Source organism: Mustelus asterias, chromosome 4 (assembly GCF_964213995.1).
Source record: "Mustelus asterias chromosome 4, sMusAst1.hap1.1, whole genome shotgun sequence".
Classification (NCBI taxonomy): domain Eukaryota; kingdom Metazoa; phylum Chordata; class Chondrichthyes; order Carcharhiniformes; family Triakidae; genus Mustelus; species Mustelus asterias.
In genome coordinates, this window is record NC_135804.1 from 17,071,944 (window position 1) to 17,086,882 (window position 14,939).

Sequence of the window (14,939 nt, forward strand, 5' to 3'; positions counted from 1 at the left end):
GGAGTGGCAGAAATTATTTCTAATGCACTATGAAAATGATAATGAGGACAGGGCTAAACAGAAGTCCCAAATTTCAAGATCCCAATTGTTGCTCCTCTCCCCCAACCTTTGACCTTTCACCCCATATGTCACCTTTTTTCGGACTCCAACACACTATTTCAGGCATGAACCCTAGAAAATTAGATATTGTCAGTTGGCACCAGGTGACTTACAGAGAACAAAGAGGCGGGAGGACTGGGGAGAATGTGGAGATGTTCCACTATCCTAGTTGAGACTGAGGAGAAGGCAGCCCCTAGCTTTTTCATTTTATCCGCTCCCTGTACTCCACTAAAAAGAAGGGAGGGGCTACTGGAAGTTCCATACCAGTTACTAGAACTTTTTGTAGTGTGCGGAAGGAAACATTTCCCGGTATTTTTAATCAGCTCAATCCATCGCTCTCATTTGTGTAATTTCCAAGCACTGTTTGCCAATCCAAGAGCTGCCCACGACCGAGTGTTTGGAAACTGGCATATTCCAAGGTGCAGGACTACGTGCTGAGGGATGCATTAAAGCTTGGGGCAGCTGCTGCTCAGGGAAAGGACATTGTCTAAGTTTGCCTGCCAGAGTGTACCAAGAGGAAGGAAACTCTGCAAAGCCTCTCAGAAGGTATCTCCAAAATGAAACTTTGATTGTAAATATTACTTGTAAGTCCAATTGTATTGCAGCATTTCACAGTGCCGCATGCTACATGGAAAGAACTTTAACTGATTACAGTGTCAATAATGTCCCATTTGAAGTATTATGGAATATAAGTCTACACCATTTTATGAATAAAGTATGTTTATGGGACAAATAAATTCTTTGTTTGGCTGCATGGTCTAACCAGCATTCCTTAGCAGGACTGTTGCAGACCACCCAAAAAATACCCCAACCCAGGAATGCCAACCCTCCAGAATTAGCCTCAAGTCTCCAGGAATTGAACATCAGCCAGAGATCGAGAAAAATCAAATCATCTGGCATAAGCTGTAAATACAAAGGATCATTGTACAATGAGCCCCAACAGTCATCAATGGGATCATCAGATTGTTAGCAAGATTTCCCTGCTCTTAAATATCTTGCAATTCAAAGCAGGCACACAGTGATGATTCCATACATGGGTCCATGCGTGGCTGATGCATGATGTTCCCTCTAAGCTGTCAGGTCATGGGGCCACAGAGTAACCTGGAGTATATTGCACAGTGCAGTGCAATAAATAGGCGATGCACATCAAAGCACAATCCGGGGGGGGGGATGCTGTGTGCAACCCTGGAGAAAAATCATTTGGACATTAAAAAAGATTGTTTCTTTTGTCATTTTCTTTGAATATTTCTCTTTATCAGATATAAAAATGTTGAAAATGGGGAGGGGAGGAGGAAAAGTTGTTTGGCTGATAGTCAAACATCATCCAATTGGACGATGAGTCTTTTTGCTTTCCAATTGGCATAAGAAGCCAATGCTTTGCTAGGATGGGTGTGTTGGCTGATTAATGGTTGGAGTGTAGGGGCAAGTCATGTGATGAAACCTCCAGGATTAATCACAGTTGGCAACCCTATCCTAACTGAGATTCCTTCATCTTCCTCCAGACTCAACCTCCTGACTGACTCAATATAGCAGCTGTCTGATTCCCTGTCCTTTCTGCCCAGGGGATACCCAATCCAAGAAGGGAACAAGAAAAAAGATGGAAAATTATAGGCCAATTAGCCTAACCTCAGTTGTTGGCAAAATTCTAGAATCCATCGTTAAGGATGAGATTTCTAAATTCTTGGAAGTGCAGGGTCGGATTAAGACAAGTCAGCATGGATTTAGTAAGGGGAGGTCGTGCCTGACAAACCTGTTAGAGTTCTTTGAAGAGATAACAAATAGGTTAGACCAAGGAGAGCCAATGGATGTTATCTATCTTGACTTCCAAAAGGCCTTTGACAAGGTGCCTCACGGGAGACTGCTGAGTAAAATAAGGGCCCATGGTATTCGAGGCAAGGTACTAACATGGATTGACGATTGGCTGTCAGACAGAAGGCAGAGAGTTGGGATAAAAGGTTCTTTCTCAGAATGGCAACCGGTGACAAGTGGTGTCCCGCAGGGTTCAGTGTTGGTGCCACAGCTGTTCTCTTTATATATTAACGATCTAGATGACGGGACTGGGAGCATTCTGGCCAAGTTTGCCGATGATACAAAGATAGGTGGAGGGGTAGGTAGTATTGAGGAGGTGGGGAGGCTGCAGAAAGATTTAGACAGTTTAGGAGAGTGGTCCAAGAAGTGGCTGATGAAATTCAACGTGGGCAAGTGCGAGGTCGTACACTTTGGAAAAAAGAATAGAGGCATGGACTATTTTCTAAACGGTGACAAAATTCATAATGCTAAAGTGCAAAGGGACTTGGGAGTCCTAGTCCAGGATTCTCTAAAGGTAAACTTGCAGGTTGAGTCCGTAATTGGGAAAGCAAATGTAATGTTGTCATTTATCTCAAGAGGCTTGGAATACAAAAGCAGGGATGTACTTCTGAGGCTTTATAAAGCACTGGTTAGGCCCCATTTGGAGTACTGTGAGCAATTTTGGGCCCCACACCTCAGGAAGGACATACTGGCACTGGAGCGGGTCCAGCGGAGATTCACACGGATGATCCCAGGAATGGTAGGCCTGACATACGATGAACGTCTGAGGATCGTGGGATTATATTCATTGGAGTTTAGGAGGTTGAGGGGAGATCTGATAGAAACTTACAAGATAATGAACGGCTTAGATAGGATGGACGTAGGGAAGTTGTTTCCATTAACAGGGGAGACTAGGACGCGGGGGCACAGCCTTAGAATAAAAGGGAGTCACTTTAGAACAGAGATGAGGAGAAATTTCTTCAGCCAGAGAGTGGTGGGTCTGTGGAATTCATTGCCACAGAGGGCTGTGGAGGCCGAGACGTTGAGCGTCTTCAAGACAGAAATTGATAAATTCTTGATTTCTCGAGGAATTAAGGGCTATGGGGAGAGAGCGGGTAAATGGAGTTGAAATCAACCATGATTGAATGGTGGAGTGGACTCGATGGGCCGAATGGCCTTACTTCCGCTCCTATGTCTTATGGTCTTATGGTCTTAAGGTACTCAATTTGTTCCTGCAGCTTGATGGTAGAATAAAAATGAGGCACAAGGCAAATTTAACTTGAGCTTCAAATAATCCCTCCTCTGATCTTTCTTTGCTGTGCATCCCCTTTATTGTTCTGCGCTCTGCAGTACTTTGCAGCCACTCACTCGCACAGCTTAGAGGGAGTATTGGTCTCCAGATGATGCATGGACCAAAATGTGGAATCAGCACTGCCAAAGGCAAGCCTGCTTTGAATTGCATGATTTTAATGACCAGGTAAGTCTAGTTAATAATGCAACATATCCCATTAATGACTGAGGCAGTTCAGAGAAGGTTCACTAGCATGATCCCTGGTATGGAAGGATTGCCTTATGAGGGAAAGTTAAATAGGTTGGGACTTAGAAGAATGAGAGGTGATTTCAATGAAACGTATAGAATTCTTAAGGAGCCTGACAGGGTAAATGCTGAGAGGATGTTTCCCCTCATGGGAGAGTCTAGGACCAGAGGGCACAGTCTCAGAATAAAGAGGCACCAATTTAAGACTGAGATGAGGAGGAATTTCTTCTCTCAAAGGATTCTGAGTCTTTGGAAATCGTTGCCACAGAGAGCTATGGGTGCAGATCTAAGGCTTGGATAGATTGATTTTTGATTAGTAAGGGACTCAAGGGTTGGACCATAAGGCCACAAGAAACAGGTACAGGAGTAGGCAGTTTGGCCCCTCGAGCCTGCTCCGCCAAACAGGATCATGGCTGTTGCAACATTCCTCATGCCCACTTTCCTGCCCTTTCCCCTTAACCTTGATTCCGGTTATGGCAAAAAGGCAGGAAAGTGGACGTGAGGAATGTGTCAGATTTGCCATGAACCTGTTGGATGACGAAACAGGCTCGAGGGGCTGAATGGCCTACTCCTGTTCCAATTGCTTCTGGCCTTAATGTATACTACTCCATTGTATTTGTAATTTATGCCAGGTGATTTGTTTTGTCTCAAACAGAAAGCAGTACTTTATAAAAAAAAGTCTCTAAATTTTCCATAATCTATAAACCAGACCAGAGTAGAGCAGAAAGCGATATAAAGAATTGAGCAATTTGATTGCTCAGATTTTATGGTACACTTTACACTTTTATGATGAAGGAAATAATCAGAGGCACAGTTACACATGGGGTTGAGCTTTGGCAATAGTATCGCTCATATTCAGGCAAGAGGACAGCAAGGTGGCACAGTGGTTAGCATGCTGCCTCACAGCGTCAGGGACCTGGGTTCAATTCTGGCCTCGGGTCACTATCTATGTGGAGTTTTCACATTCTCCCCGTGTCTGCGTGGGTTTCCTCCCACAGTCCAAAGATGTGCGAGTTAGGTTGATTGGCCATGCTAATTTGACCCTAGTGTCAGGGGGATTAGCGAGGGTAAATGAGGGTTACGGGGATAGGGCCCGGATGGGATTGCGGTAGGTTCAGACTCGATGGACCAAATAGCCTCCTTCTTCACTGGAGGGATTCTATTCTAAGAGAATGGATTCAAAGAGCCTGTCAGATTTACTTGTTCCAGTTAAACATGTGTCATTTTTAAGTTCAGTTGGGAATAATATTTAGCACCAAGTGACACAAAAATAAAAGCCATTTATCTCAATTTTTTGCAATTTAATTGTAAGTGGAACACAATGGACTAATCAACAGCAGCAGCAATTATTTTAAAACTGTGTCTCTAATGCATTAAAATGTCCCAAAGCATTTTAAAGGAGAACCAGAAGGTAAAATACTACTCCAGGCCACATAAAAAAATATCAAAGCAATAGCTTGGCCAAATAGGTAGGCTTTAAGGAATTCTAAAGGAGGAAAGTGAAATGCATCAACAAAAAGGTTTAGTTCCAGAGCTAAGGGTCCAAGCAGCTGAAGGCACAGCCTCCAATGATGGAGCCCTCAGGAATGCCCAAGAGGCCAGAATTGGATGAATGTAGAGGGCGATGTAACTGGAAGCGATTTCAGAACTAGGGAGAGTGTTGGATTGGTCAAGTCTCAAGGAAGAGGGAGGAAATCAGCAGCAGGCAAGCTGAGGCAGGGGTGGACTTGGGCAAGGGTGGTGGTGGAAAATGGAGGTAGAGATAGCACAGGTATGTGGTCAGAAGCTCATCTCGGGATCAGATATAACACCCAAGTTGTGAACAGTCTTGTTCAGCCTCAGTGCAAGGGTGAGAGATCAGGGAGACCGTCAGTGGCTCGGGAATCAGAGAATCATAGAATCCCTACAGTGTAGAAGGAGGCCATTCGGCCTATCAAGTCTGCACTGACCACAGGTGCACCCAGCCCCTATCCCCTTAGCCCCATGTATTTACCCTACTAGTCCCCCTGACACTAAGTGGCAATCTAGCATGACCAATCCACCTAACTGTGGGAGGAAACCAGTGTACCCGGACATGGGGAGAACATGCAAATTCCACACCAACAATGACTTAAGCTGGGAATCGAACCCAGGTCCCAGGCACTGTGAGGCAGCAGTGCTAACCACTGTGCCACCGGAACTGAGTCTTTCACAGGGGACCAAAGGGCCAGAACTTCTGAGGACTGGCATTCACAGTCGGATTGTCACTCTGAACATTTTCACTTCCCTTAGTTGCTGCACATTTTGTGCCCAATCGCCTGACTCTGGCCCAATGAGAAAAGCCGTAGTGCAGCAGCTTCCTGAAGTCTTCGGTCTAGGGCAGCAGAGTTAGAGCAAAGCAGTTCGGTTTAAAAGTCCCAGTCACTTTGAGAAGCCAGGGATTAGGTAGGTAAGCATGGGAGGTAAGTGGGTAGGATGGGGAGAAAGGGGTGGTGGGGTCAGGTGGTTGGCTCCGATGGCAGTCGAAGGTAGGTGGGGTATTGAGAGAGTGGTCAAGGGGGTAGGGATAGTTGGGAAGTTGGAAGAGTAGTTGGGATGTGTTGGGAGATAGTCGGAGTGTCAGGAGAGTGTTTGACAGGTGTCATTACTCAGGAGTTAGAAGTGGTTTTCATTCTTTTATTTTTCCTGAATAACTATTCAGAGAAGACAATCAGAACCATCTGAATTCCCTGGTATAAATTGGAGTTCCCAGTGCGGGAAAATTGCCCATTGGAAGTTTGAACTTCCCAGGCAATTTCCATGCAATCCTTGCTTGGAAACCATGGGGTGGAATGTGGGTTGGAACTCCCCAACACATCTTCTGAGGTAACTACCAGATGAAGCCTCCGCCCTGGAGGTTGGCGAAGATTGGAAGCTTGGGGCCAATTTATTTGGAGGAAATTTTTCTCAGTGTTGGATGTTGGACAAAAATTCTGATAATTTAGCACCAGTGAAAGGGTCAAGAGAAGTGGTGATAGGAGAGGTTGTGGAGACTGAGCTTATATTTTCTAGCATTTAGAAGAATGAGTGATCTCATTGGAGCATAGAAAATTCTCCCCTGGCAAGGGTGTCGAGAATCAGGGGACACAGTCTCAGAATAAGAGGTAGGCCATTTAGGTCTGAAATGAGGAAGAATCTCTTTATTCAGAGAATGGTGAATCCTTGGAATGTTCTATCCCAGAGGCTGTGGGGACTCATTCATTGAGTACATTAAAGACGGTGTTCGATTGAAAGGAAAATACATGAAGAATAGAATCCCTACAGTGCAGAAGGAGGCCATTTGGCCCATCGAGTCTGCACCGACCACAATTCCACCTAGGCCCTATCCCCATAGCCCCACATATTTACCCTGTTAATCCCCCTGACACTAAGGAGCAATTTGCCATGGCCAATCCACCTAACCCGCACGTTGTTGGACTGTGGGAGGAAACCGGATCATCCAGAGGAAACCCACGCAGACACAGGAAGAAAGTGGACCTCCTTACCCTTACAGGAACCTCCTTACCCTTAAAGATGTGCTGATGCCTGAGTGACTACAGAAAATCAAATTCCAAAGATTTGCACCAACAGCCTTTACATTTCTAAGGCAGAGCTCTAACCAATGGAGATGGTATGTCTGCAAGTGGCGACCTGACTCCTCTATTAAACCTCCCAAGATTCCAGACCTGAAAAAGCACATCTTTTGCCCAAAACTCAGGAGAAGAAGTGGGAGGAATGTCCTCCAAGCTGCTAGAACCCATAATATTGTCATGTGGAACTGAACACAGGCTGTCTACCATTTTACACCCAACAGGTGGCAGCAGCATAAGATCTGTCCAGGTAAATGGCCCGGCCCTGAATCAAACTGTGAATTATTGGACACATCACAACTCCTGCAAATGTGCCTATAAGACTAAGTCATCTCTGTGCGCCTTCTTCCATCATGGAAGTTCTCGACTCTGGAAAGACCAATCACCCTGTAAAAGTTTCAGCCTGCTAACCTCTGAAGCAATGAACCATTGGACTTCTGATTCTGGACTCTGGACTCACATCAAACCATAACTCTTAAATTATCGTAGTTTTTCCCTGTACCCCTTGCTTTCCCTTATTCCTCTCCTTTTGGATGAGGGCAAAAAGAGCAGATATCGCAAAACCCACTTCCGCATTTTGTAAACCATTCGAAGTGATTAAGGACCCCACGCACCCCAGACACACTCTCTTCCACCTTCTTTTGTCGGGAAAACGATACAGAATTCTGAGGTCACGTACCAACCGACTCAAGAACAGCTTCTTCCCTGCTGCCATCAGACTTTTGAATGGACCTACCTCGCATTAAGTTGATCTTTCTCTGCACCCTAACTATGACTGTAACACCACATTCTGCACTCTATCGTTTCCTTCTCTATGAACGGTATGCTTTGTCTGTATAGTGCACAAGAAGCAATACTAATACACGTGACAGTAATAAATCAAATCAAATCAAATCACATTTTGTATATGTGTGAAATAATCCAACTATTTTCCAATAATCCAATCCAATTATTTTACTTCAGTTCGAGTTTGTTGTGGGATTATTAATAGAGGATTGGACCATTCCAAGCTGAAGGGTTGGGGAAAATACACCACCAGTTATAAAGGGGGAAATCAAAAATCAAAAACACCTTTCTGTTTATGGATGGGTGGTGATAGGAGGAATCTTTGAATTAATCCCCCTCCTGTCTGTAACAACATTAAAGATATGATAGTATAAGGGGCTAATGCGGGAAAATGTCATTGAGGTAGAAGATTAGCCATGATCTAACTGAATGGCGAAGCAGGCTCAAGGGGCCGAATGGCCTTCATCTGCTCCAATTTCCTATGAACTGGGTCTGGTACTGTATTTTTGGATGGTACCACCAAGGGGTAGCATGTGGATAACAGATAGGAGGGGAGCCTTGGGGGCCACCAAAGGTAACGTTTTGGGCAGTAGAAAGAGAAACAATTCTAAATGATTCTGCTAGGATTAGATAACTAAACATGGAATCAAATGACTGCGGTCCCATACCCAACTGGACGATCGAAGAGAGGTGTTGGAGGATGATGGTGTGAGCAACTGCATTAATGGCTGCAGAGGGGTCGAGGAGGATGAGGAGGGATTGTGTACATGTGTCATAAAATGTCATTTGTGACTTTGGTAAGAGCCATTTTGGAACTGCGGCAAGGCAGAAACCTGATTGGAGGATTCAGACTTGGAGTTCCGGGTCAGATGGCCACAGATTTGAGAGGTGACGATGTGTTCAGGACGTTGGAGAGGAAAATGTAGGAAGGGGCCAGGGGTTGATGTTTTTGAGGGGAGGCACAACGCTAGATTATATAGAAAAAACAGTTGAGTAATAAATGTCCTTTTACTCTTTTGACAGAGTTCCAATTATTCATAGTCATGATATGATGTTAGAGTATGAAATGATACATCAAACAATCTGGTTTCAACATAGATACCGTGGCTAAAACCTAGTTAAACTTTAACTACAAGTCAAATAGTCTTTTAATGACCCAGATACCATTAGCCTCCAAAACTAGACTGCGAATTCCTATAAATTTAACACTTTATTCAAAATTCTTCAATGTTTTTATGTTTTACTAAAAAAGGAAATATAGAAGTAAAACATCGTTTTGATAAACATGTATTTTGATACAATCTTTTTTTACCATGTAACTTTCTGTTATCCCAAAACCAATAGACCGACATAAGTATAAACCGTCTGACAACTCGTTGACAGCTGAGGGTTTAACAGCTTATATTCCTGATTATTTTAGTGCACCCAATGTAAGGCATTTCATATGCTCGATGCAAATTGTTAGCGAGAATTATGAAGTTTAAACTTACTAATTGTGTGGCAAAATTGAAATATTGAAATTCTCAAAAGTATCGCAATTCATTTTCATTTTGTTGCTGTCTTTCCAATTGGATTTGTGACCGACAATTTACATTGTTTTCCTAATGCTGAATGGCTTATTTTTAAGGTAGTAGGACTCTCGTTCAAACCCAACTTGAAACATATCAAAACTCTTCCATTAAGCAGCCAAACGCACTTACCCATCAGAACTCACCGTTATTTGATGGCAGTACTCTCAAGCTATCAAACTCCAGCATGGTATAGGATGAATCCAGTGTTTCTGTGTAATCGGGCATATTCATATCCATCATGGGTTCACAAAGCTTCATTATTATGAGCTGGCCAATATAAGTAATAAGCTGGTCGTTACAGCTTCAAATGGTTATGGAAGGAACGACAAGCCTTCCGCCTGCCTACTCCTCACCAATCGCAGAGGACGCCCCCTCCCAAAAAGAAAAATCCCTACATATTCATGTTGAACATTGAGGTTCTGGAAGCTGAACCCAAGTTCTGTCCCGGCACTCCCGACACCGTCTTTCTCATAATATGAGCATATGACACTGATAAGGCCTTGAATGTAACTAGATAACTAACATCCCTGTTTTCATGCAATCCGCTTATCTGCGCTGCTGTGTACATAACATAAAAGGTGTAATACCTTATTGGTTTTTGTGGAGCCACCCGTGCAATTTATTCCTAAACAACCAGTAACATTCTGGACTAAGGCAGTTGAGTAGAACATGCAAATTTTTAACTGCCAGTACATAATTTGAAATGTTGTTTGCGCCCCCACAGCATAGTCCCTTAGATCTAGTAAAATAACAACAGAGTGGATTTTCTCCAACAGTTAATGTTAGGACTTAAAGGAGTGATCTGAGTGAGGTACAGATTACTGTGTAGGGTGGGGTACAAATGCTTATCATGAGCAGAAAAGAAAATCAGACAGTCAAGTATAATGTTCTGTCCAATAGTTGGCTCATGTGGCCAGGGATATGAAAAACTGTTGTCCTCTCCATCAGAGAATCTTTATCATTCAAACAAATTCCACTTGCTCAGCCTCCAGACAGTTTGTGGCCACAGGCCACACATCATATACGTTTGAACCCAACATCTTGGCTGCACTCACAATTCATTTGTCTTCTGCCCTTGTGCCAGTTAGGTTGTCAAGTTGCAGGCTGAATATTTTTTTTTATTCATTCAAAGGATGTGGGCATTGCTGGCTCGTGGGCATTTATTGCCCATCTCTAGTTGCCCTTGAGTAGGTGGTGGTGATCTGCTTTCTTGAACCGCTGCAGTCCATGTGGGGTAGATACACTCACAGTGCTGTGAGGGAGGGAGTTCCAGAATTTTGACCCAGCGACAGTGAAGGAACGGCGATATATTTCCAAATCAGGATGATGAGCGGCTTGGAGGAGAACTTCCCAGTGGTGGTGTTCCCATATATCTGCTGCTCTTGTCCTTCTAGATTATAGCAGTCATGGATTTGGGAGGTGCTGTCTAAGGAGGCTTAGTGAGTTCCTGCAGTGCATCTTGTAGGTGGTACACACTGCTGCCACTGTGTGATGATAGTAGAGGGAGTAAATGTTTGTGGATGTGGTGACAATCAGACGGACTGCTTTGGCCTGGATGGTGTTGAGCTTATTGATGCCGCAATCATTCAGGCAAGTGGAGAGTATTCCATCACACTCCTAATTTGGGCTTCATTGATTGTGGACAGGCTTTGGGGAGTCAGGAGGTGAGTTACTCATTGCAGGATTCCTGTCCTTTGACCTTCTTTGTAGCCATCATCTTTATATGGCTAGTCCAGTTGAGTTTTTGGTCGATGGTAACCCCCAGAGTGCTGCTAGTGGGGGATTCAGTGATGGTAATGCCAATGAATGTCATGGATAGATTCTCTCTTGTTGGAGATGGTTATTGCCTGGGGTGTGGTGTGAATATTACTTGACAATTGTCAGCCCAAGGCTTAGTACACTACCCTGAGAAATTCCCGTAGTAATGTCCAGAACTGAGATATTTAAATTCCAACAACCACAATCATCTTGCTTTGTGCCAGAATAATTGTGCAGTAATGCATTTGAGCAGGGCAAGTAAGACAAGATACTTATTACACAACAAATGGTAGATTTGTGACGATACTGTGCCTTTAAGAAATATATTTTAATGATGTTTCTCCAAACGTTTTTCAAGTGCGTCCAAGCATTTTATTGGCACTGTGAAGTCTGTAACTGGTGTCCTCTAATAATTACTGAAGCAATATAATGGATATCATGGGGGCGATTCTCCCATCCCGCCATGTTAATTTTTTAGTGTGGTGGGTCGGGAGAATCGCATGTCGGCCGATTCGCGAGATTTGCGCAGACGTTCCCGACGCGCGCCCATCTCCCAGCGCTGGATATCCGCCGCAGTTGGGATCACGCTGGAAACTGGCGAGAATAGCAGGTAAGTCATTTTAATCTATTCTTAATCTTATTTAAATGTGATTATCGGGCTCGGGACTGAAATCTCCAGGCCCGCTACGATCTCCCACCCCACCAGCACAATTTCACTCCGGCAGGGTTCAGACTAGCTCCCTACTTTCAGTAATCTAGCAGCCCGAACCTGCTGGAGTGAAGGCGGGGGAAATAGGGTCCCCTAGGAAGTCGGGCAGCGGGGATGTGATGCCCCCTGGGCATGGGCACCCTGGCAATGCCAGCCTGTGCCCCTGGCACTGTCAGAGGGGCAAAGTGCCCATGCCCAGGGGGTGCCTTGGCACTGCCCATCAGGCATGGGGCAGTGCCAAGGAGGCAGTGCCAAGGGGGTGGGTCCTAGGGGGTAGGCCAGCTGGGGGTAGAGCCTAAGGTATGATTGGGAGGGGTAGAGGGAGCCTAGTGATTGAGGCAGGCTGGGGGTTGGTGTCTGCTGGGGGGGGGGGGGGGTCTGCCTCCCATGGGGGCTGGGCGTCTGCTGGGGGTGGGGGGGGGGGGCATCGTCATTGTTGGCCCTGCAGGTGTTGGGAATGGCAGCACTGTGGGGGTCCCGGGCTGGCCAGCGATCGAGTTGGCCAGCAAAGTGCAGGCTGAGAGTTTGGGGCCACTGCGCCTGCGCAAGGTTCTGGAGCTGTCAGACTCTGGCATGAATAGGCCCCACCCCCAAGCTTTTAATGATATTCCTGATTGTGACCTCTGCATTGCACAGAGTGTGGGAGATTCGAGTGTGAACTCCCACCCACTGAAAAAAACAATCCTGATTTACACCAGTTTCCTGCAAATTCAGCACTTAGAACGTTTTTGGGAGAATAGCACCCCCCATGTTTATTTTTAATATGGCCTAATGCAGGGTCCTGGGGTTTGTGGTCCTTTGGGGATTGCTGAGTGGAGCTTGATTTGAGGATGATTGACAGGTCAGGTGATGCTTGGGAACAGTTTCTTTCCACAGAAAAACCCAGGTTTTTAGTTTTGGTTCAGTTGCTGTTAGAAGCTGGTGGAAGCAGGCAGTGTCTCTGTCACTCTCTCTCTTCAAAGGCCTTTTTGGAAAGTTCCAGGACTGGGGAGCCTCAGAGATTTAATCCAACATTCAAAGGACCAATTCACAGCAGGTGTTAAAAAGCTCCAAAATCCAGCATCACATGAGCATACTTGTTTTTGTGCCAAGTCTAGCAGAGGGTGTATGTTTGTGGGACACTTGGAACAACATAGATAGCTAGCTGTTAAGTCTTATATTGTATCAGGTTTGATTTTTGTAATTGGTAAAATTTATGCTAAATCTTTTTATTATATTTTAACCGCGTTCTTAAATAAACTTTGCTATACCCTCTGTTGTATAGTTTGCTGTCTTAGAGAAATCTGTAAAGTTGTTTCTTCCTGGTTTAAAACTGAAAATCTCAAGGTTCAAAAGATATTTTCCTCGACTCATTGCTTTGTGTCAAGGGATCAAGTTGTTCAATTTAGTTAGCACTAGCTTGCCAATCCCTGATCAACCTGTCTGCCAAATGGGCTAGCTCAAAGGCAAACATAATTTGGAATTGGGCCTCATTTAAATAAAGCCAGCGAAGTGGATTTATAATGATGGGTCTCCGATATGTCCCGCGAGGGAGAGGACGTGAATAGGAGATTGTCAAAGGAGGACAGTGGAGCTGAAAAAAGAGACATTTCTTGTTGAAGCTTTTCACCTTAGACTCATCAGGACAATTCACCTGAAAATACCAATGCCAGGTGACTGTGGTAGATTGCCACTCCATAGCAATGTACCTGTGCTTGAAAGGAAAAGCTCCTGTCTTGCCTGACCTTCCTGATTCAGGCTGAATAAGCAAAGCGCATTCCCGGCTCCAAAGTGCCATCATGAGTTTTCTTGATATACAGCACAAAATGATCTGATCAGAGTCGCCATTATCCCACAAGATGTCTTTGATGTGCCCTATTGCAGCATCAAGCTTGCATGGTGAGCAACAGGCTTGAGCCCTATTTATGAGGTTGCTAATGCAGCCAATCATATAACTGTAAGAATCCCAACACGTATATAGACCAGTGAAGGTTGGTTGTGGTTAACCATGATAGAGAACCCCCAGTAGCTTTCTCAACTAGTACATCAAGGAAAGGGAGTTTGTTTGACTGTTCCATTTCAAGGGAGAACAGGATGAAGCCCATTAAGACATAAAAGGAAACTCTTACATGCAGATTTAAACATAGCAAACATATTTTCCACATATTGGAAATCTGCAGGAGATGGGTGTTATTCAATTGGAGACACGTTTTCATGGAACCCAATAAAGTTATTTGCAAGAGTTGGGCCTGGAGGGGATTCCATGGCAACACCAATTATTTGGGCATGCATGATGCTGTTAAAGCTGAGCTCAACTGTGCGAATTGTCAAGTTCATACACTCAATGAATACTGATTCTTGCAGTAGTGGCAGATCTAAATCACCATGATATGGCCTGCAGCACAAATATCTACGACTTCCTTAAAGTGGGACACTGGTGAATAAGCTTATAATGACCATTGGGCAGATGAATACAGTGTTGTTATTGATAGCCATGTGCTGTATGATCTTCACAAACGTGAAGGAATCTTTCACTGCGTAAGTGGAAAACTTGTTCAAAACTGGTTGCAACAATTTGCCCAGCCATTTGGCCAATTCATATTGTGCAGATTCAGTTTTGGATACAATAGGGCATAAAAGGGATATCAATCTTGTGTGGTCTTGGGCAGCCCTTACATACATGGATGCAGCGTGCCGTGAGGACGAGCCCTGTCATATATGTCACGCCGCAGCTCATGGCTCTTACGCAAGTCCAGCAAACTGGAGCTGGGGGTGTTGTCAGGAGCTCCCATGTCCTTTAAAACCTTCGACATGTTGTAACTGCTTCCAGTTTTTCCTTTAAGGCCCACTGGTTAGATTCACACATACATTTGTTTATCCTCATGTTGACTATGTTCAGGGCAGCCCAGTTTCAGGAAGGGAGCCTGCAGCAGGCTTTACATCAACTACTTGGATATCAGGCATCAGCTCATTATACCTAGAGCTTTACCAATATGGAAGGTGTCACACTTTGGGTTTGGAATGCACCATATTAAACCAATAGGCCAACAGTTTACACCTATAAAATGGGAGCAGAGTCGACACATTTCTAGACCAATGCCTCTTGTCTGCACTCTGCCTTCAGC

The 14,939-nt window shown here is 44.6% G+C and overlaps 1 protein-coding gene across 1 annotated transcript in view; it reads right to left on the reverse strand.

Annotated features, from left to right (window-relative positions):
* Window positions 1–9,877, reverse strand: part of LOC144492511 (hepatocyte nuclear factor 4-beta-like) — a 62,468-nt gene extending 52,591 nt beyond the window's left edge. Inside the window, exon 1 of the mRNA XM_078210605.1 lies at window positions 9,512–9,877. Within this exon, the coding sequence (XP_078066731.1) occupies window positions 9,512–9,626 (115 nt within the window). The 5' untranslated portion in view covers window positions 9,627–9,877. The remainder of the gene's footprint in view (window positions 1–9,511) is intronic.
* Window positions 9,878–14,939: the final 5,062 nt, after the last annotated feature.